Source organism: Thermochaetoides thermophila (genome assembly GCF_000221225.1).
Source record: "Thermochaetoides thermophila DSM 1495 unplaced genomic scaffold scf7180000011806, whole genome shotgun sequence".
Taxonomy (NCBI): Eukaryota; Fungi; Ascomycota; class Sordariomycetes; order Sordariales; family Chaetomiaceae; genus Thermochaetoides; species Thermochaetoides thermophila.
In genome coordinates, this window is record NW_006383023.1 from 986,471 (window position 1) to 1,005,278 (window position 18,808).

General features: G+C 53.7%; 5 protein-coding genes across 5 annotated transcripts; 2 read left to right on the plus strand and 3 right to left on the minus strand.

Moving 5' to 3' along the window:
• Positions 1 to 1,540: 1,540 nt before the first annotated feature.
• Positions 1,541 to 2,726, plus strand: CTHT_0003120 (uncharacterized protein; the record flags this gene model as incomplete). Its single annotated transcript, XM_006690796.1, has 4 exons — positions 1,541 to 1,742; positions 1,819 to 1,847; positions 1,913 to 2,059; positions 2,118 to 2,726. 4 exons carry the CDS (start codon positions 1,541 to 1,543, stop codon positions 2,724 to 2,726), a joined length of 987 nt encoding a protein of 328 aa, XP_006690859.1.
• Positions 2,727 to 3,177: 451 nt separating this feature from the next.
• On the minus strand, positions 3,178 to 4,440 carry CTHT_0003130 (putative pyridoxal phosphate binding protein; the record flags this gene model as incomplete). The annotated part of the gene is made up of 1 exon (XM_006690797.1): positions 3,178 to 4,440. One exon carries the CDS (start codon positions 4,438 to 4,440, stop codon positions 3,178 to 3,180), a length of 1,263 nt encoding a protein of 420 aa, XP_006690860.1.
• A 2,298-nt stretch (positions 4,441 to 6,738) lies between these two features.
• CTHT_0003140 (uncharacterized protein) lies at positions 6,739 to 8,277 on the plus strand (the record flags this gene model as incomplete). The annotated part of the gene is made up of 1 exon (XM_006690798.1): positions 6,739 to 8,277. One exon carries the CDS (start codon positions 6,739 to 6,741, stop codon positions 8,275 to 8,277), a length of 1,539 nt encoding a protein of 512 aa, XP_006690861.1.
• Positions 8,278 to 8,838: 561 nt separating this feature from the next.
• CTHT_0003150 (hydrolase-like protein) lies at positions 8,839 to 12,602 on the minus strand (the record flags this gene model as incomplete). The annotated part of the gene is made up of 4 exons (XM_006690799.1): positions 8,839 to 9,733; positions 9,933 to 9,949; positions 10,594 to 12,389; positions 12,449 to 12,602. 4 exons carry the CDS (start codon positions 12,600 to 12,602, stop codon positions 8,839 to 8,841), a joined length of 2,862 nt encoding a protein of 953 aa, XP_006690862.1.
• Positions 12,603 to 14,789: 2,187 nt separating this feature from the next.
• Positions 14,790 to 15,749, minus strand: CTHT_0003160 (uncharacterized protein; the record flags this gene model as incomplete). The annotated part of the gene is made up of 2 exons (XM_006690800.1): positions 14,790 to 15,487; positions 15,626 to 15,749. 2 exons carry the CDS (start codon positions 15,747 to 15,749, stop codon positions 14,790 to 14,792), a joined length of 822 nt encoding a protein of 273 aa, XP_006690863.1.
• Between the last annotated feature and the right edge of the window lie 3,059 nt (positions 15,750 to 18,808).

An 18,808-nucleotide genomic window follows, 5' to 3' on the forward strand; every position in this document is an offset into this window, starting at 1 on the left:
TATATATATATATATATATATATATATATATATATATATATATATATAAATCACCCGTTCCCCAGAGCTAATTGTCATGATCGACAGGTGGTATCAAGAAGCAGGGCCAAGAATCACTGACGGAGAAAGGCTTTTGGTAGAAACAAGGACGGATCATAAGTATATAAGGTTAGATAGATAGACTAATGGGAGAACGGTACGAAAAACTCCCCAGTGTCAGCAGCGATACAAGCAGTTGTGCAAAACCAACTGGGGACCACAGTGATCCTGCGTCTGTGTGAGAACTCCTGTCTCCTAGATCCATAAGGTTGAACCAAACCCGAACCCATCTCAGGAGGCCTAGACGGATCGTCACAGCTATGACGAGGACTCCTCGGTCAGCAATTGAAACAGTTGTCAACCAACCACTGATGACAGCAGTAAATCACATACCCTACTGTGTGAGGACCCCAATCTCTCAGGTTCAGCAATCTGGCCACTACCTTCGAACCCATCTTAGGGGGGTTGTACGTATATATATTTGAAGCCGTTGATATGCCTGCCTTGTTGCCATTGTTTATTTAGGCCTTGATAGTTTTCTTGCAGTTATTACAATTTATCGTAATGCGAGAACTGCGCTTCTCCTTCTGACTGGTTCCGTCTCTTGACCTCACTCGGGGCCTTTTCAAGAGTCCCTTGCTAGGCCGTCTGCAGGGCAGCTGCTAACTCGCGCTACTAGCCGTGATAACATATCTAGTTCGCAATTGCTTATAAGAAAAGTGGAAATACTACGATATATATGATGTTGGAAAAAAGTAGAAGAAGGAAAAGATTCTAAAGCGTTGTAGTTATTTTATTTATGCTAGCAGCGCAGGGCGATGTAAGTTTCGCAGCTTCTAAATTAACATTTAACTACCCCTATTGGTGTCATGGGGCTAGATTACGCTCTGGTCCGGGGTACCCAACCAACTCACGGCCGCTCACAGGGCACCTCCCCCTTTCTCTGGCGCCACTTGCCAGCGGGGCCCCGTGGGCCTGTGAGAGGGTCCCGCTAATCCAAAATGCCCATCTATGGATCTTGTGGTCTTGTAGGTTGATCCGAGAGGTGCATGATCTTTTGCTACCGCTGGTTTGCGTCGCGCTGCAGTCGGGCGCCAGCTCATCTGATCAGGGTTTTTCCTCTCACTTGCAGCGCTCGCTTGCTGCTGAACATCCATAGCCCCGGACATCGCGCTCTTTCAAGTGCCTTGCAGATCTCGGCGTGCATCGTCGGTCGAATCGCGGGGCTTTGGTGCGCCGATACATACATCAATCGTTGGGGCGATTTCGACTTTCGACTTCCCTCCATTTTCTCTCTTTTCATCCTTGTCTTTTTTTTCTTTTCCACTTTCGTCCGAAAGTTTGGCTTATCTTCTTTTTTTTGTTATTGTTGTTTATTTTTTTCCCCTATTTTGCGTGTCTCACCGACTTGTGTTCTAGAAGTCTTCTAGAAAGTAGTTTATGATTGACCGACTGTTCGACTTTCCAATTCAAGTTCCAATTCCAAGCAACATCGGTCAAAATGCCTATCCGCAATCCGTTTGCGCGTCGTGCACCTGTTGTCTCTGCTCAGGATGAGAACCAGCGTCCGATGTCCGCTGCCGCAGCCGATGACCCTGCGCACCCTGGGTTTGAGAAGGTTGACACGGTCGGATCGAGGGCGTCATCCGCATGGAGCATTCGCAGCAGGAAGAGTCGGGATACCGGCGAGTATAAGATGAGCGGTATGCAATCTGTGATATTGGTCGGGGTCGGCTCTCACTCAGCCAGGTCACATTGACTGACGGCTCTCAACGGTAGTGGTCAATGACAAGGGCGTCTACCTTCCGGTATGACATTTTTTTTTTGATGCTCGCTTTTGCAACTGAGATTCGTGTTCTAATTGCACTCGCAGCCTTCTCCCCCAGAGAAAGACACGCCCTGGCCGCGGCGGTATCTCTCTCGCGCCTCCAGCCACAGAAGTAATGCGACGACCGACGCGGGCGAGATTGAGCAGTTCACCATCTCTCGCGAGTCTTTTGACTCGTACCGACGGTCATTTGTAATTCCCTTTGTCTCCCATCTTATTCTCGTGAATTTTCATACCAACACTGCAGTAGGACATCTCCGCCCGTCGACCCATTCACCTAGTTCCCGACCCAGCCCCGCCACGCCAAAGTCTCGATTCTTCTGTCTTCCGCTACACAGTCAACAGCCGGACCTCAACCTTTCGACGTGGCATCAGCAGCGGGCTTCCCAGTGCTTTAGAAGAAAAGGAAACCGGTAGCCTGTTTGAGGAAGTCAAACTCAACGATGATGACGAAAACGATTCGGAGAAGCAGCACGATGGTCTGAGGAAGAGAGTCGCCGGGTTGAGCATCTTCTCACGATTTGGTTCTGGGACGCCAGCGGATATACCCTCTGTCGACGACGAGCATCCTCCCCAGCACCAACAGCAGCAGTCGCAAGCACAGACCCAGCAAACCAGCAGCAGCAGCAGCAGCGGCGGCGGCGGCGGCGGCGGCAGTGGTGTTATTTCTCGCTTCTCGTTGCTCTCGGCAGTGGGAAGAAGGAAGGAGCAGCACCACCAGGGGCAACAGGAAGCCGAGCTGGGTATGATATCTTCTATGATTGGTCAGGCTGGTGGCAAGACTGGCTCCGTTGAGGCGGTGTCTGCGCCAGCTCCGCGGCCGATGCCGACTACAACTGTTGTTTCTGCTGCGCGGTGACAGTGTACGGTGATTGGAGATGAATGAGGTTGAACAGATAAAAGTTGCATTATGGTCTATGACCATGGATATATGATGACCGCTAAGTAATCACTATGACGGTGTTTTGGGATGAGGCTAGCTGAGAGCATTCGGTGGTTTTTTTTTTTTTTTTGAAAAGAAATGCTCATCAACGACACCGACGGGATACGCAGCATGTTCATTTACGACCACACATGGCTGAATGACTGGTAGCTCAGTACTAATGGTAGGATAATGTTTTAGGACGTAATAAGAGTGGGTTTTCTCTCTCATGCTATGTACATGTGTGTACATGTGAGCTGTGCAGGAAACTCAATAAACGATGTCACAAAGATGATCTAAGATCACGGTCTATTATCATAGTCGACAACATCGGGTCTCGGGTATCTATCTATTCAATCGCTGTCTAACCATCTATCTATAATACTCTCTATTTCAGCTCCTCTCGCAGCGCCTGCAGACCCTGCAGCAGGTCATCGCGCAGGTCCTCAAAGCCCTCAACACCAATGCTCACGCGCACCAGGCGCCTGTCGACCGACGAATCGCTCATGGCGCGCCACTCAATCAAACTCTCGACGCCACCCAGGCTGGTCGCGTGGTGGAACAGGCCCAGCTTGCTGGGAAGCCGGCGCGCGTGCTGCTCGCTCTTGAGCACGAGGGAGAAGACGGGCCCGAATCCACGCGGCATCTGCTTGCGCAGCCACGAGTTCTCGTCCTTGGCCTCCGGTTGCTGCGACGCGTGCCGCACCTCCAGCACCACGTCGGCTACCACGCTGCCCTCCTTCGCCTTCTCTGCAGCGATCCAGTCAACCAGCTTCTGCGCGGTCTCGCTCTGCCTGGTGACGCGTAGCTCCAGCGTGCGCAAGCTGCGCACGCCCAGCCAGCCCTCCAGGCTGCCCATCACGCTGCCGAGCACGAGACGCTCTTCGAGCAGCGTGCCGAGCCAGTCGCTGGCGCGATCCGGGCGCACGGCCAGCACACCGGCAAGCATATCGCTATGGCCGCCGAAGTACTTGGTGCCGGAGTGCATGACGATGTCGGCACCGAATTGGAAGGGGTCCTGCAGCGGGGGCGGGGCGAAGGTCGCGTCGACGGTGAGATAGCAGCCCAGCTCGTCGGCGCGCTGGCGGAAGTAGGCCAGGTTACGGGCCTCTCCGTACGGGTTGAGCGGCGTCTCGACGTGGATGACGTCGCCCTTCTGCAGCGCCGCCAGCGCCGCCTCGTCCTCCAACTCGACGACCTGCAGCCCGTTGAGCTTGTTGAGCAGCTTGAGGATGCCGTGACAGCCGTGGTAGCCGCCGCCGATGGCCACGCGCCGCGGGTTGAGGAATACCATCATGGCGTGGAAGGCGGCCAGGCCCGAGGCGTACGAGACGGCGGGCGCGCCGAGCAGCGAGGTCAGGATGGTCTCGAAGCGGGTTGACGTGGGAGACTTCTCGCGCGAGTAGATCCAGAAGGGGTCGTGCGACGCCGCCTGCTCGGTCCAGAAGTTGGACTCGTCAATCTCCGACCAGGGGACCAGGTCGTCCGGGTTGGCCGCATAGCGGTAGGTCGTGCTGACGTGCATTGGGGGAGCCACATCTGGGTTTTTGTTGATGTGGTCATCGGCGTGCACCGACCGCGACGCCAGCGACAGCTTCTTGTTGAAAGCCGCAGGCAGCTTGGCCGCAGCGTCGTTGATATTAGGGGCCATTTCCGATGAATTGTCTGCTGATGGTTTCAAGGGAGTGAGTGTTTGCTTGAGTAGTACCTATAGATCTGTGTCTCTGTGTGTCTGAGTATCCAAATGTGTGTGGTATTGCTTGTTTGCTGGCAACTCCGTCTCCCGATTTTTCACTTTTTTTCACACTTTCGGTCCAAATCGAGGTCTGCTGTTTACTCGAAACCCAAGAAGCACCAAGAATACAGGGAAGGAAAAAAAAAAAAGAGGAAGAGATAACGGGCTAAAAAAAAAGTCGACCCAGGGGCAGCTAAGGTCCCTTTTGTAACGCGATCATCGGCATCGACGGGGGTGAAGATTCGACGTCGGAGCGGGACTGGCTCCACAAAAAGTGAGCTCGTCATTCACAGGGCGAAGCGCTACACCGGCAGATGGCCTGGAGAGTGGATAACCATGTTCACCAGAAGAGGGGAGAGGGAGGGGGGGAGGGGGGCGGGCTGGGTGATCCCGGTATGGATACTACGTACTAGCACATGCAACGGTGAGTGGAACATGGAAAGCCAGTGAAGCATCGGAGGGCTTCTGCTTAAGTGAAGACTCGGCGGGCATTGCCTGGGCGAGCGTTAGGACGGATTGGTTGCCGTTCCCCGTTCCCCCCACATGCAGCTTGCCGCTGCGTTCCACTGTTTGTTTGGCTTTTTCCATCCCTCAAATGTTCACCGTCCACAGTGCCATCATGGACATACTTAGCACATGGGGTGCATGGGTGAGCGAACAGTGAATATTCAGCAACGTTGCATCCCCCCGCCACCTACACACGTGTAGCCTGTATAGCCTGTACTGTAACTGTAGCTATCCGTTTCAATGACAGCCTTTCCGACCCCCAACTCCGATGGCCCGACGTCGCGTCCGGGCTCGGACCGGCACAGCTCTGGATGGCAGTCCGCAATCCGGCCTCGATACCACATCGGCGCATGGCCCCCCGCAACAAAAGCCCTGCCTGCGGTTCCAGGTTCCTCAACGCTTTCCTTCTCTCTCCCCCTTCCCCCCCAAAATGGGCGGCGTGGCGCTTGTGGCGTCTGTATGTAGCGCGCTGAGGCAGGATAATCGACCAGCCCACGGCCTGCCACGGCTTGCGACAACCCTATAATTGGAGCATCATCGCGTCAAAGACTAGTCCAACAGTGCAGAAGGGGGAGGCTTAGAAGCTGCAGCGCGCGCTTGACCAAGGGTTTGACACAACGCCTGCAGGCAAACTCGCCCGGCTGGCCAAAGATCGGCTTTGGAGCCCTGGGGCATGGAGACTGATACTGCGTCTGCTTCTTTCCCCTTCGCTCACTCTCATCCTCATCCCCGTTCGGACTGGATGCATATTTTTTTTTTTTACGACAGGCGCAAAGACGCAACAGGAAGGCCGACCGGCGACCGTCCAGATCAAAGGGCAGCAGGCTGCGGGGTGATTCACTCTGCGACAGCATGGCCATCCCTGCGCACCATGGGCACGGCAAGGCTTCGTTGTTGTCATCGAGGATAATAATCCCTTTTATAGGTCTCCTTGACAGCATTTTAAATCTTGATTTGCTTGTTTCATCAGCTTGGCCGCCCAGATCAAATATAGCATAGCCCTTTTGTCTCACTACCATGTGGTTGCCATGCTTCTCGACCCTGGGAGCCTCGTGCTGCCCCGGACGTTGCCAGTGCCGTCAACAACATGCCGCGGAGCGTTGCTCGGTCGAATTCTCATAAGACTGCAGCTTCCAAAGCATGACAGCTCACACATTTCCACGCCTCATCATTGACGTCTTGGCAAACACGGTACGCTGTACGTGGTGAACCAAATTGTCGGGTCATAGTGTCTCGGATGCAGGCCGACGACTACTACGGTCCATATCCGATCCATACCCCGACACATGATCACATCATATAACCGTTGCTGCCCTCCGTCGAGGTTCAGCCCGTAGCAGACGAGATCCAGATGGTCACATATTGAGCCAGATCATCACCTCACTAGCGACATAGTCTCTCGCTCGCGCAGAGTGGATTCGTAAAGCAGTTTCACCATGACGTCGAACGGTCACCAGGGCAGCGGCAGCATACCCGCGCCTCGGAAGCGCGGTAGACCAGCTATCGACTGGACGAATTCACGGAAACGAAAGCTGCTGAGGTTGTATCTTTGCACACCCGAGTCGGAGTTGTCGCTCAAAAAAATCCTCGCTATCCTGTCTGAGGGGTCGTTCCAGCCAAAGTAAGCATTCTCCTCTCTGGAGCACTCGCAGATGTGAGAAAGCTAATCCCCTAAGACCACGACACACACAATGTCTCTTGAACGAGATGTTATCCAAGTCCTACCGCCGGAAACGCCCACGCAATCGGGCTGGCATGAGAGAGCGTCTTGACTACCTGCGCTCCATCCGGACGCAGGACTTCCTCCACAGCACAGGCTTGGAGGATCGAGGACCGGTCGTCCCAAATCCAAAGCCCGAAGTAGTCAAGCGCTGCTCCATCCTCCTCAAGCCGAACCCCTGCCGGCGCAAGACCATGGCCAGCAGCTCTCTATCGCCGATCCAAGTTGATGACACGACAGTCCTACGGGCTTATGACGACGAGCTGCTCTCCCCAACATCCAACCACTGTCCTAACACGGCCCATGGGAGCGAGTGCACGCTGAGCCCGGAATCCCTCGATAGCGGCTTCTTCCCTTCGTCGGCGGGCAACAGCTCTGAAGACACAGATGCCGATGCAATGACTGACAAACCATTCCCGCGGGGCCTGTTTCGGGACCCGTGGTCTTCATTTCCCATTTCTCCATGGTCGGAGTCGGCAAGGCTCGAACATGTGAGAGACAGGCATCGTGAGCGCATCGAGCTTCTTCGCGAGCACTGCCCCAGCCGGTCATCGTCCTTCCTCTCTGATGTCGCAAGCTTGATCGACGGGCTGTCACTACGATCGAGCGTATCCTTATCCCGAACAGGTTCTCGGTGTTTAAGCATCGTCGTTAGCAGCGAGGACGAAGACTTCCCCGAACAACAACAAGCTGCCCAGACCCAAACCCCGTCAACCTCAGCCCTCTTATCCTCCTCCATAACCGCATCGGCCTGGTCTGCCAACACCAGCACCTGGCATCCAGCCCCGACCAGCCTCTCCTTCCCTGCCCCCAACACAGCCAGCCCAGCAGCAATAACATCCTCGTTCTCCGAACCCTCCCCCTCGTCCGACTTCCTCTCTTCCTTCCCCACAGACTCCCCGACCCTCGCCAACCGCGAGCTCCTCCTCACCTGCTGTCGCCACACCTGCTCCTGCATCCACCGCCGCATCACCGCCCTCCTGAACCATCCCTCCCCGGTGCAAGACCAAACCCCATTCACCTGCACTCCCAACGAAGCCTCGTTCCTCGACCGACTGGGGAATACCACGCTGCACGTGGCAGCCCGTTGGGGGGCTCCGCTTCCCGTGCTGCTGCGCATCGCTAGTCTGTCGCGGATCCCAGCCTCGGCGGCGAACCATAGTGGTGAGACGTTCCTGCATGTCTTGGACCCTTCTGGGCTGGGGCGTTCGGAGCTAAGGCAATTGGTTGGGTGGCTTAGTGTGGAGGGGAAGCTTGGGGTAGAGGATTTTGCGCGGGCAGATCATCGCGGGAGGACATTTGTTGAGAGGTTGCTGGAGAGATCGGGGGAAACGTTTGGACTAGAGAGTTTGGAGGCAGTGTTGCGGGCTTTACCTGGGCCGGCGAGGGTCGCGATTGTGAGAGGGCTGGTTACGAGAGAAGGGTTTGGGAGGGCAGTGGCTGAGAGGCTGGAATTGGAGTATAGGACTGCTGAATGGGTTGCGGCGTATGGGGAGTATTTGATCGGAAGATATGGGATATTGTGAAGGGCGCAAAGGGGTTCTGAGAAAACGTAAAATATACCTATGCATTGTACAGAGGGGGAAAAAAAATAAATAAATAAATAATGGGATTGGTTCTTCTTGCTAGGAGTTAATAATATGGGCTTCCTGGTTGAGACAGATAGAGTGGGATAAAGATTTGCACAAGCATGACATGATCTGCCTTTCTCTTCTTGATATCCGCTTGTTTATAGATAGATATCTTAGAGAAGAACAACAACAATTGGGCTGAGGAGCCGCTGTTTGACCTCCTTCGACAGACAAAGTCCTTAGTTCGGGGGAGACAAATTCCCCGCAAAATGTCCATCCTTTTCGCTGTCTGACAGCCCTCATCGCTCGATCCAGGCGAGAACCGGGCCAAACAGCCTCCTGTGCTGTTTTGCTAGAGCCCATACGATTTTCCGATGGCGGCTACACTGTAACGGTATCGAGAACGTATCAACCCTCTGCCGAGAGGCATCAACTGCTCGATCGCTCATCGACAAGGACCACAGCAGAGGTTATTATTATAAGACCAGCATAATAACCCTTTGCTACCACACAATCTCACCCAGTAGTTTCCTCCAACAACTCCGTCAGTGTCACAGCCTTGTACCCGCGTCTTTGCAGCTCGGGCAACACCTTGCTCAGCATAGGCGGCGTCCAGCTTCGTCGATCATGACAAATGATAATCCCTCCCGGGCTCAACATGCTCAGGATGTGCCTCGCATTCAACCAAGGCCACGAGATCTGCGCATCATGTGGGTATATGCTGCCCAACACAACACGATATCCCAACTTCCTCGTGACACTTCGTATCCGCTCGCTGAAAAAGCCCGACCCAGGCCGGTAGTACCTCCTCCTACCATTCGCACCGGGGGCCTGGCGGCCCGACTCAGCGTAAGCATCCTCAATCAACCGCTGAACCTCCTTGATCTGGCGCTCGAGCTCCCCAGCAGAGAGTCTCGTAGCAGGCTCGTCATGCATGCCGTGATTCGCTAGCTCATGCCCAGCGCGCACGATATCACGCAGCATGTGCTCGCGACCCGCGACCTGGGAGCCGATGACGAAGAATGTTGCGTGGGCGCCCGCGCCGGCCAGGGCAGACAGTATGGCGGGGGTATGGTCGGAGGGAGCGTCGTCGATGGTTAGGGCGACAAGTTTCTTCGAGGGTGGTAGCCACACGCGGAAGAGCACATCGGTCCAGCGGTGGGAGAGAAGGCGGATCAGGAGGGACGGCGGCTTGTAGACAGCATAGAGAGGGAAGAGAAGGACGAGGACCGTCAGGGCGAGAAACGCGAAGGTCGCCATGCGTCGGCGGCGAAGTCGGCGGCGGAGGACCGCGTGTGGGAGCCGGAAGAACATGGGATTACCTTCACATCGATCGGTTCGATAAGAGAGGCGAGGAGAGGTGTTGTCGTTGTAGGAGGATGAGAGGGCGGAGAGGTAAGCGTTGCGTTCGCTCAAGACACCATCATCACCTCAGCTGATGTTCAGGAGAAGAAGACGAAGAAAGGAAGAAGAGAAAGAGAATACGAGGGCTCAGGAAGTCGCATTCATTGGTGATGGAGCCTGGACCCATCGACCCATCGATACCGAGAGAAAGGAGAAGGCGCACCCCCAGGGAAAAGAAAGCCAAAGATAGGTCGAGCCCGACCAACAGAGCAATGACGCCAAGCTAAATCCGGTTAAGACACGGTCAAGCTTTCGCCGAGACGCGCCCTCCAGGGGCCAAGCCAAGCTCAGCTTCTCGACCTTGTCTGTGGTGTGTGTGTGACCTGAGACTCGAGAACCTCAATAGCCGGTGTGGCGGTGCACCTGTGGCGCGACTTACACGAGACGGCCGATTTTTTCAAAGCCCAGGGAAAAAAAAAAAAAAAATCTCGAAATAAGTGTTATAGACTGTCACCAAGAATTCATGCTGAATTACTGGAAAGTCGGTCGACTAGATTATCCTAGAAAGTCTGCACTTCATGGGATGAAACAGTAAAAATGCTTTGACTTTTTGCACGGCCCAGACCCTTAAAGAAACCAAGTCATCCAACTTGACATTATCCACTAGTCAACACAGCAGTCGAAAGTCGATGTCACAATAGTAACATCATGCGATCCTATTCCTTTATACATGGAACCCATCTCCAAAATGCAGAGCGACCGTTGTCCGCTGCCGGCCATACCCAATGCTTTTTCTAACGCGAAATATGCAAATACCGCAGCCAATCCATACCATAACCCGACCAATCCAACCTATGTACACCCAGTCCCCATCCGAAACTCACGCCATCATAATCATAAAAGCTTTTTTAAGTCTTTTTCACTCACCGTGCTGACAAACGCATGCTTGAGAAAATGAAGCCATGTTTTGTTGACATGCTTCTTCTTACCCTTCTTCTTCTTACCCTTCTTACCCTTCTTCTTACCCACGGCACCTACATGGTCATCATCGTCACTATGTTCCTCATCTTCCTCCACATCAACTCCATCCAACCCCTCGCCATCCCCTCCTGCCTGATCAATCGGCATCACAGACGCCTCCTTCCCCATCCTCATCGCTAATTCAACCATGCTCCCAACAGTCAGATCCCTGAGCTGGTAGATCTCGTCCTCAAACGTGCTGTACTCCACCACATAGAAATTGGCCCTCGTGGTGTCGTTGAGCTCTCTTAGGCTGTTGAGGAGTGTCAGGTTGGCAACATATTGTGTGTAACCTGTCAACGTGAACGGTTGTGGGGAGTAGGCAGGTCCAGGAGGGGCGCCAGGAGACGGAGGAGAGGGTATGACGAGGTTCGGGTCATGGGGCCTTGGCTTTTTTGGTTGTTTCTTCTTCTTCTTCTTCTTCTTCTTCTTGCCGTCTGTTGCTTGATACTCGAGGGGATCATTATCGCTCTCCGAGGAGAAGTCCCGAAGATCGAGGTGTTTTTGTGAGTTCTCTGAATTGGCAGAGACTCTGGAAGCGCTGCTCCACACGGTAATTTCCTCGAGTCCACTGATGTTATACTCGATGATGCGCAACGTGGGGAAGTAAGTGGGCACGACGCTGGGTCCGACCAGCGAGAGATGGTATCGCTCGCCCCAGGGGTCTCTGTGCTGCTTGTTCTTCCCACCTCTTCTTCCTTCTCGGCGGATAAAGCTTGGGTCGCGCAATCCGGTCGGCGGCGGCGTGACTGGCTTCAACTTAGCCCAATCTCTACGTAGCTCCAGGAGGTAATCCGAAGCTGATTCTACTGAGAGCTCACCCTCGATCCGGGTGTCGTACTCAGCGAGCGCTGCTCCCGACACGGCAGAAATGTCGATGTCGCCTTTATCGTGGATGAGAAAGTGGTCAATATTCATGTGGCCAAACAACCCAGCCACGACCACATCCCTAAAGTGGTGCATCCACAATGCATACTTGTGCCAGCACGTCTCATCCCACAGCTTCTTGCTCTTCGTCCTTGCAGGCGGCACATGCCCAACGATAATCGCCTTCATCCCACGCTGCCTGGCCAGCTGTAGCTGCACGCGCAGCCATTCTAGTTGTTTGAATCCAGGCTCTTCTGGATCCGCACAGCCATCGACACCGGCGTTGCGGTCAAAGAAGTACAACGTGTTCAGGCTGAAGACAGCCAGTCGTCCGGGCACAACCTCGACGTGGAACCAGCCGCCAAAGTCGAAGCTGTGCCGCTGCTCCTCGGGGATAAAGGGATGCCAGATACCAGCGTAGTGGCGCAGCCACTTGTTAGGGCCGGCGAGCAGGATGTTGTGTGGCAGGATATCGTTGTTTCCGAAGGTCGGGACCACTGGAATGGCCAAGGGGCTCCCGTAGTTCCCGTTGCCGGCGCCGAAGGTCTGCATGAACATGTCGGCGATCCGTTTATTGGCACCTAACACCTGGTCGGGGGTGCGCGGCAGGGCCTCGTCGCGGTCATGCCGCGCGCTGTCGCCAGTCCAGACGACGAAGTCGATCTGGTCCTTGATGTTGCGCTCGATCCAGGCGAAGGTTTCATTTACGAGGGAGTAGGGCGCATCGCAATCAGTCGACGGCGCCCCGAAGACGCCTGCGGTGCCCTGCCCGCGGTGGCAGTCGTCGTCGGGGTCGCTAGAAGAATGCGGCTGGTAGAACGTATCGGGGTGGATGTCTGCTGCAGTGTTAGTTGCCTGATCCCCGAAAGCTACCGAGGTGATGAGGGGCACAAACCAGTTATGTGAAGGAACTTGCCATGCAACCGGCGCGGGGTATCAACGTTGCTGACTGACGGTGTCTGGCGTGCCACTGCATGCAGCGGCTTGGCAAGATTTGCAACTGCTGCATGCCACAGCAGCGCCAGGCAGAAGAGCTGTTTTATTGACATTGATGTTGTCGATACCAGTTCGATGGTTTGGGAAGAGCTTGGAAATTGGGACGTAGCAAAATAGGAGCAATCGAAAGTTCCGATTCAAGGAAATACACGGAGGAAAAGTTGGTAGCCTCGACAACCAAAAGTCGCGTTGCTGCGCATTCACATCAGACGAATGTAAGCAAAACCTACACGCACTGCGTTTTTGATTTTGGTAGTCATAGAGGTAGAGATGCATGCAAAGTCGGTTGAATTGATATCCAGAACCTGCAGACTGGTAGTTCTGCGACTTTCTTGAGGATCCTCGCTGGTGTTGGAGAACCTTGCTGGATCGATCATTTTAGGCCGTGCGACTTTGGTGGCTAACCCGGCCAAGAATAACACTTCAAGGATGGCCCAGATGTCTGGCATAACGCTGCCACCAAACTCTTAACTCCTGCCCAGACCTTTGGCCCTCAACATAGTGAGAAATCTATTTCTGTGTGTGTCATGAGAATATTCGCCGCGACTTTGGTTTCCATCTTCATTGTCTCTTTACTGTATTGCGTGAGATGCCAGAGTGCTCTTGGTGACCTATCCTGCGCCAGCATCCCCTCGGTAGCTCACTGCAGGTCTGGCATCTCGATCGGGTCGCGTGGCAAAGGTGCAGGGCCGAATCCAGGACCATTGCCAGTCGAGTTTCATCCCACGTGTCGGCAGTGGCCAAAGGCCCGAGCTCTCCAAGCTCTTCTCGACCCTAATCGACCTGCGCCAAGGGAGCACGTTGTTGATTCTGATGGGTGGACACCGTCAGTTAAACATAGGCATATCCCGGTTTTCATCTGTGTGACTCTGGCAGGGTTTCCCGCGTTGTGTGACCAGTCAAGTGACACGACCGACCCCTCCAACGACGTCACAGGCGGGAAGCTGCCAGAGATCTCACCCGTGGCGCGCATCCTCAGCCGCTCGCCTCAGTCCCACCCCATGTTCGCTGCGGTTTGCAAGGCTGCCCCCACCCCACCAAAGCTCGAAGTGGTTGCGGGTCCTATTCGGCAGCTCGGCCGGGCTTTGGAGGGTCCTTTGCGTCTTGCTGCAACCTGAAATGATCCAAGGAGAAACACCGATGCCTTTCTAGTGTCCCGTTGGATTCAACTTTCATTATGTTGCTGACAAAGCTAGCTGTGCTCCGAGACCCCGAGAGGAACAGAGAGTTCCTGTAACAATGATCATGTCATTATCGTAACTCTATACAACACGGGGTAGCAACCGACCAAGCCCCAAGCCCTAAGCCCCACCAAGCCGAGGATTTAATGGTGCAAGATTCCAACTGTCTGGTTGGAGGAGCGCACAGTTATCGTCAACAGTTTCCCTGTTAATGCACTGTGTAGCTTATATAAGGCTAAAAAGTTTTGAACGTCTTTTAGTTTTCTCTTTTTTCTCCTCGTATGCAACTGCTGCTACAGCAGTGGCACACCTAGCAACCTGCGCCGCATCTAAGGACTCCAGTTCCTCCGTGTCCTGCGATTGCTCATTGCACGTTGCGAAAGCAACCGGCCGAGAGTTTGAGGGATTTCGGAATGGCCTATCGCCCTGACGATTTCCTATGTCCATCGGCGACATTGTCTGGCTTGTAGGTCCCGTGCCTGTCTGCAGCTTTCTCATGAATTTTTGCAGTTCCAATTCGTAGTCCAAGTTGTAACCGTATATTTGACTAGCTATTCTATCAAATTGGCCCTAATCTATTGATCAAACGATGTTCCTGGCTTGAAGAGTAAGAAGTTTTAGGCTGGAGATGCTCGCTTGATTACTCATGTCTGAAGGTGAGACTGGCGCCTCGAAGCTCAATATGGTTCATCGTAGTACGCTTCATTTTCCAGTTTGCTATGGCCGCATTCCCACAATGTGTGATAGAAAGGTTGAAGAGGGTGACGTCCACCCAATTGAATTCATATTGCGCTATTGATCTTATTTACTTTGACCTTGATACCGCCTAAGCATCCAATCTGTCCAATCTGTTGTGTACTAACACGTTTCCAAATAGCAGGGCCTGACAACACAAAACATATTAATGCTACAAAAAAAAAGAAAGAGAGAGAGAGAGAGAGATAGACTGTGTGTGTGTGTGTGTTTCTATATTGTTCTCAGGGTTATTGGTCTCGGAAAAGGGTCTCGTTTCTCCTTACCTCCTAAGTTTTTGTTGTCCTGGACCAGACGTCGTGTACATCATACCTCCACCTTCATGGCATTCAACTCCTGACCGGGGCTCTTAACAATCTGATCAATAGACCTCGATGGACTCGAGGTTGTACCCGTTCCGACACCCCTCAAGATCGACTCTTGCCCGCCATAGCTGTTAAGTGGCGACCCAGCTGTGGAGCCACTCATAACGGACGCAGTTGATATCGGCCTAGACCTCACCGAGGGAGCTCCAGAAAAAGAGCCTCGCTGCGACAGGACCGTGTCGGGTGAGCCAAGTGGTGGGCTAACGTGGCCAGGGTTGTTGTAGAAGTCGGCGTTGGTGCTGCCGTTGCCGTTGATGAAAGGAATAGCAGCACCGATGCTCTCGTATAATCGTGTCAGCGTGGGAGTCCGTCTGATGAGACCATGACCGGACTCCTCGTTGAGCCGGGCACGGTTGTCGGCTAGAGCGGTTGTCTGAGCGGCTATGTCAAAGGTTGGATGGATAGAATGTGTAAAAGTGTCGACTGGTTCGGCTTGTTGAAGTGTTTCCGACGAAAGGTGTTGTCGCGGCGAAGGAGTTAGGCGCTGTTGTGGTTCATGCCGGTCAACAGGCTGACGACCTTCTGCTTGCACGTCCTCGGACCTATTGCGATAGGGCTCTTGACTTTTCAGGCCATCTTTCTCGTCGTTAGGTCCCTTGCGGACAAGAGCTTCGGTGTTGCGGCTGACGGTCTCCTGGTCTGTCAAGGCTTCTCATTGTCAGTAAACGATACATCAGTGGCGTTCTTCCGATAAGGCAAGGCGAAAGACTCAACACGGGAGGGCTGATTCTAGACCGAACAGTCGCCGAAGGAAGGTGAAGCAACTTGACAACGTACAATTCGAGGACCAAGGCCTGCGCAGACGGTCGACGATGCTGATCACCAAGATGCCGATACCGGTGCAGATGAGGACTGGAAGGCCACACAAGGCTTCCAAGGCTCTTTGATCCGAGCGGCTCATGTTAGACGGCTATATGAGAGCCGAAGACGTCACCGTTGAGAAGATTGGCGTGTTTGAGAGTTGAGAACTGACAAGACAAGTGCACAGGCACCGCGCCTTACACGAAGCGAGTCTGCACTTACATTGCAGACAGATTACGCGACTGGAGACGAGCCCCTTATATCTCCATCTAGAGATAAAGTTATGTACATGGCAGCGACGAACCCTATAGGACACGACGACCACAACATGGGATCGCCAAGAAGCCTAGGCTAGTCGGGGCTGCTAAAAACGTCGACAACCATTTGGGAGACGAGGCACCGCAAACACATGGAGATGAGACGACCTCAATGAGATTTCAGCCTTCTGGCTGACAATGACAGGTTTCAGGAGGGGCGCAGTTAACCCACGGTACTTCAGCCCCGGCTCTTCGGCCCCCCCCCCCCCCGGCGCCCCGGGATCTGCCCGCCCTCCCCTGGACAGACAGGGGTTGATGGTTCTGTGCAGCAACGGCAGTCATGTGTAGGTACGTAACCCGATACATGTCAAGGAGAACCCCTAGTGGAAAAACTTCTGGAAATTTTCCCGATAGAGCTGTATGCAGGGGAATGCATCTCGGTGAGGGTTCACCTGAAGAAAGTGGTGGATGACGTGGTCACGTAATGGGCCACGAGACCTCGATTTTGTTGACCAAAAGAGCGAAAATCATAAAATTAAGGGGACACATACCGATGCATTGACTGTCGAGTTCCTGGTGATGTCGGTCTTGAGATGCGAGCGAACATCTCAATTCAGAAACCAGCACGTGAGGCTCTGGATTTCAAGATAACGAGTTTAAGCTTGAGTATGAAATTGGTGTTGTGGCAAAGCCCCGAGCATCAACCCGGGGGGTTGTCTTTTTTTGTCTGGACAACATGCCATGAATGTTGAGTCGGGCGGTGTTTTGTAGAGATGGTCAACGTCTTTGTCTGCGCATGTGAGCTGGTTCAGAGTCTTATAGCTAATATTCAAGACGCGGTGATCCCCATGAACGAACAATGCCCTGTGGTCTGGCTTGCGGCGCAGCACGGAGGTCCAGGTTGATTTTTTTCTTTTTTTTAAAAAAAAAAAACAACGGGTGACCGGTGGCAGACTTCAGGCTGCCAGGGACGTTGCTCCTATGTGGCTCAGCAGTATGGCATATGGTGCATGTGGCGGTGCAGTAAAGCTAAAGAACGAGACTCTAGACACCTTCCAAGCCAGTTCATACAGCATGCAGTTAGATGACAAGTAACCCTTGCTATCTTAGTGAGTTGCTGTTGGCTGATGCTTGTGATGGAGGGTCAGGGACAGCTATGATTTGCGGGGATAGTGTGGCAGAGCACATCTTTAAGCTCGGATCTCGTGATTAACAACTCTAGCACTCTTATCGCTTAAACTCGACAGCCTTGGTCTTAAACCCTGGAAAACTTTCGCCCGAAAGTTGGAGAAAATGATACCACCACCGGACAGGCGCAGGCAGATGAACTATTCAGTTCTGTTTTGTTAACTTCATGAACTTTGCACACACTGCACTGCCCCAACCCACATCAGGCAGCTGTAAAATTTTTTGGTTATTTCACAACAACAGCTCTCCTCAATAACTCGCTTCATTTCTTGGACAAGAAATGGACTGTGAACTGTGAGACTTGTAAAAGTGGCTAGTTAAAGAAGCCAACACAAGCAGCCCATACGAGGATCTGCGAGCAAGGTAGAAGTCATTACCGGTCCCCGGTCAGAAACGCCATCACCGATTCCCCGCCCGTGTGGTTGTCGGGCTGTGCATCCCGCAGGCAATCTTTCGCCGGCCGGACCCCGGATGTCCGCCCAGGCGGTGTTGGACAAGCCATATGTGGAGGGGCACGGCGGCAAAAACGTGGGAGGTGACAGTCGATTGGCTCCAGATGCCGGGCATGGGAACTTGAAACGAAACATATGTCTGTTTACTTGTCCCACGACCACTTCGAGGGCCGGACTACCAGTCGGGCCAGCTGCCACGTAGTGATATCGGCTCCGTATCCGCCCGTCCAGGCGCCTTCAGAGGTCTCATCAGAGCTTCCAGGACCAAGACAAAGCTTGCGAAGCAGGGTTAAAGGGTGATTGTTTTGTTTTGTTTTTTTTTCTCTCTCCGTACTCGTCTTCTCGCCAAGATCAGCTGATTCGATGGATGGCTTGCTCGGCGATACAGCCGAGCCATACAGCAGAAAGCGCAATTCGCGGGTGTCGCGTCAGGGTGCACCAGGGTAGGATTGTCATGTCGGCAGCGATAACGGTAGGATTGCAGTTGCAGTTCCAGTGTTCGCTGTTCAGCGAGCGTCAGGCCGACAACAGCCCAAATCGCAACGTTGCGAGCTGGCTTGGCAAAGGTCGCAGTGATGAATTGACTAGTAATAAAATGAGCTGGTTGATCAGCAGCTAGCCGGGTAAGGCTTGAAGAGAGTTGAACATGGTCTGATTGCGATGGTGGATAATGAACGGCGGTTTGATGCAACGTTATGTCCCGTTGTAGCCACGGGCATTGGTGATGGGGCTGGTAGCGGAGATCCAGGCAATCTCGGAGGACCTGGTCTACAGGCACACAGCGTTTCTCCCATCGCCAGCGTAAATTACGAGTTACAACTTTACCGTATTCAGGAACTACGAGAGAATCGAATTCTGCAAGCGTTAGACGTACACACAAAGAGCGGTAGAATTGTGTCAGTCGTATCGTTCTGAACTATTGATGAATGAATTCTCACTCATGCACCGGATGCAGACACGCAAGCTCTGCTGCTCGCGCACCTAGAGCCAACGAGCCAACGTGGAGACGGCAAACGCATGGCAGCCAGCGAGCGCGTGGCAGCATTGCAGCGCCGACAGAGCGGACAGAGGTCCGCACCTGTCGCACAGGGCCACAGGCGAGAGCCCAGGAAGACCCAAAAGTCCAGGGTCTTTGACTGTCCTGGCCGTGGTACCCCACTGCCCAGGCGAAGGGCTCCAACGGTGTTCCTCGAGCCTGGAAGCGTCGGGCCAGGCTAAGCCGATCTAGGTAAAGCACCGAGCCCTGCCCTAGCGCGCAACAG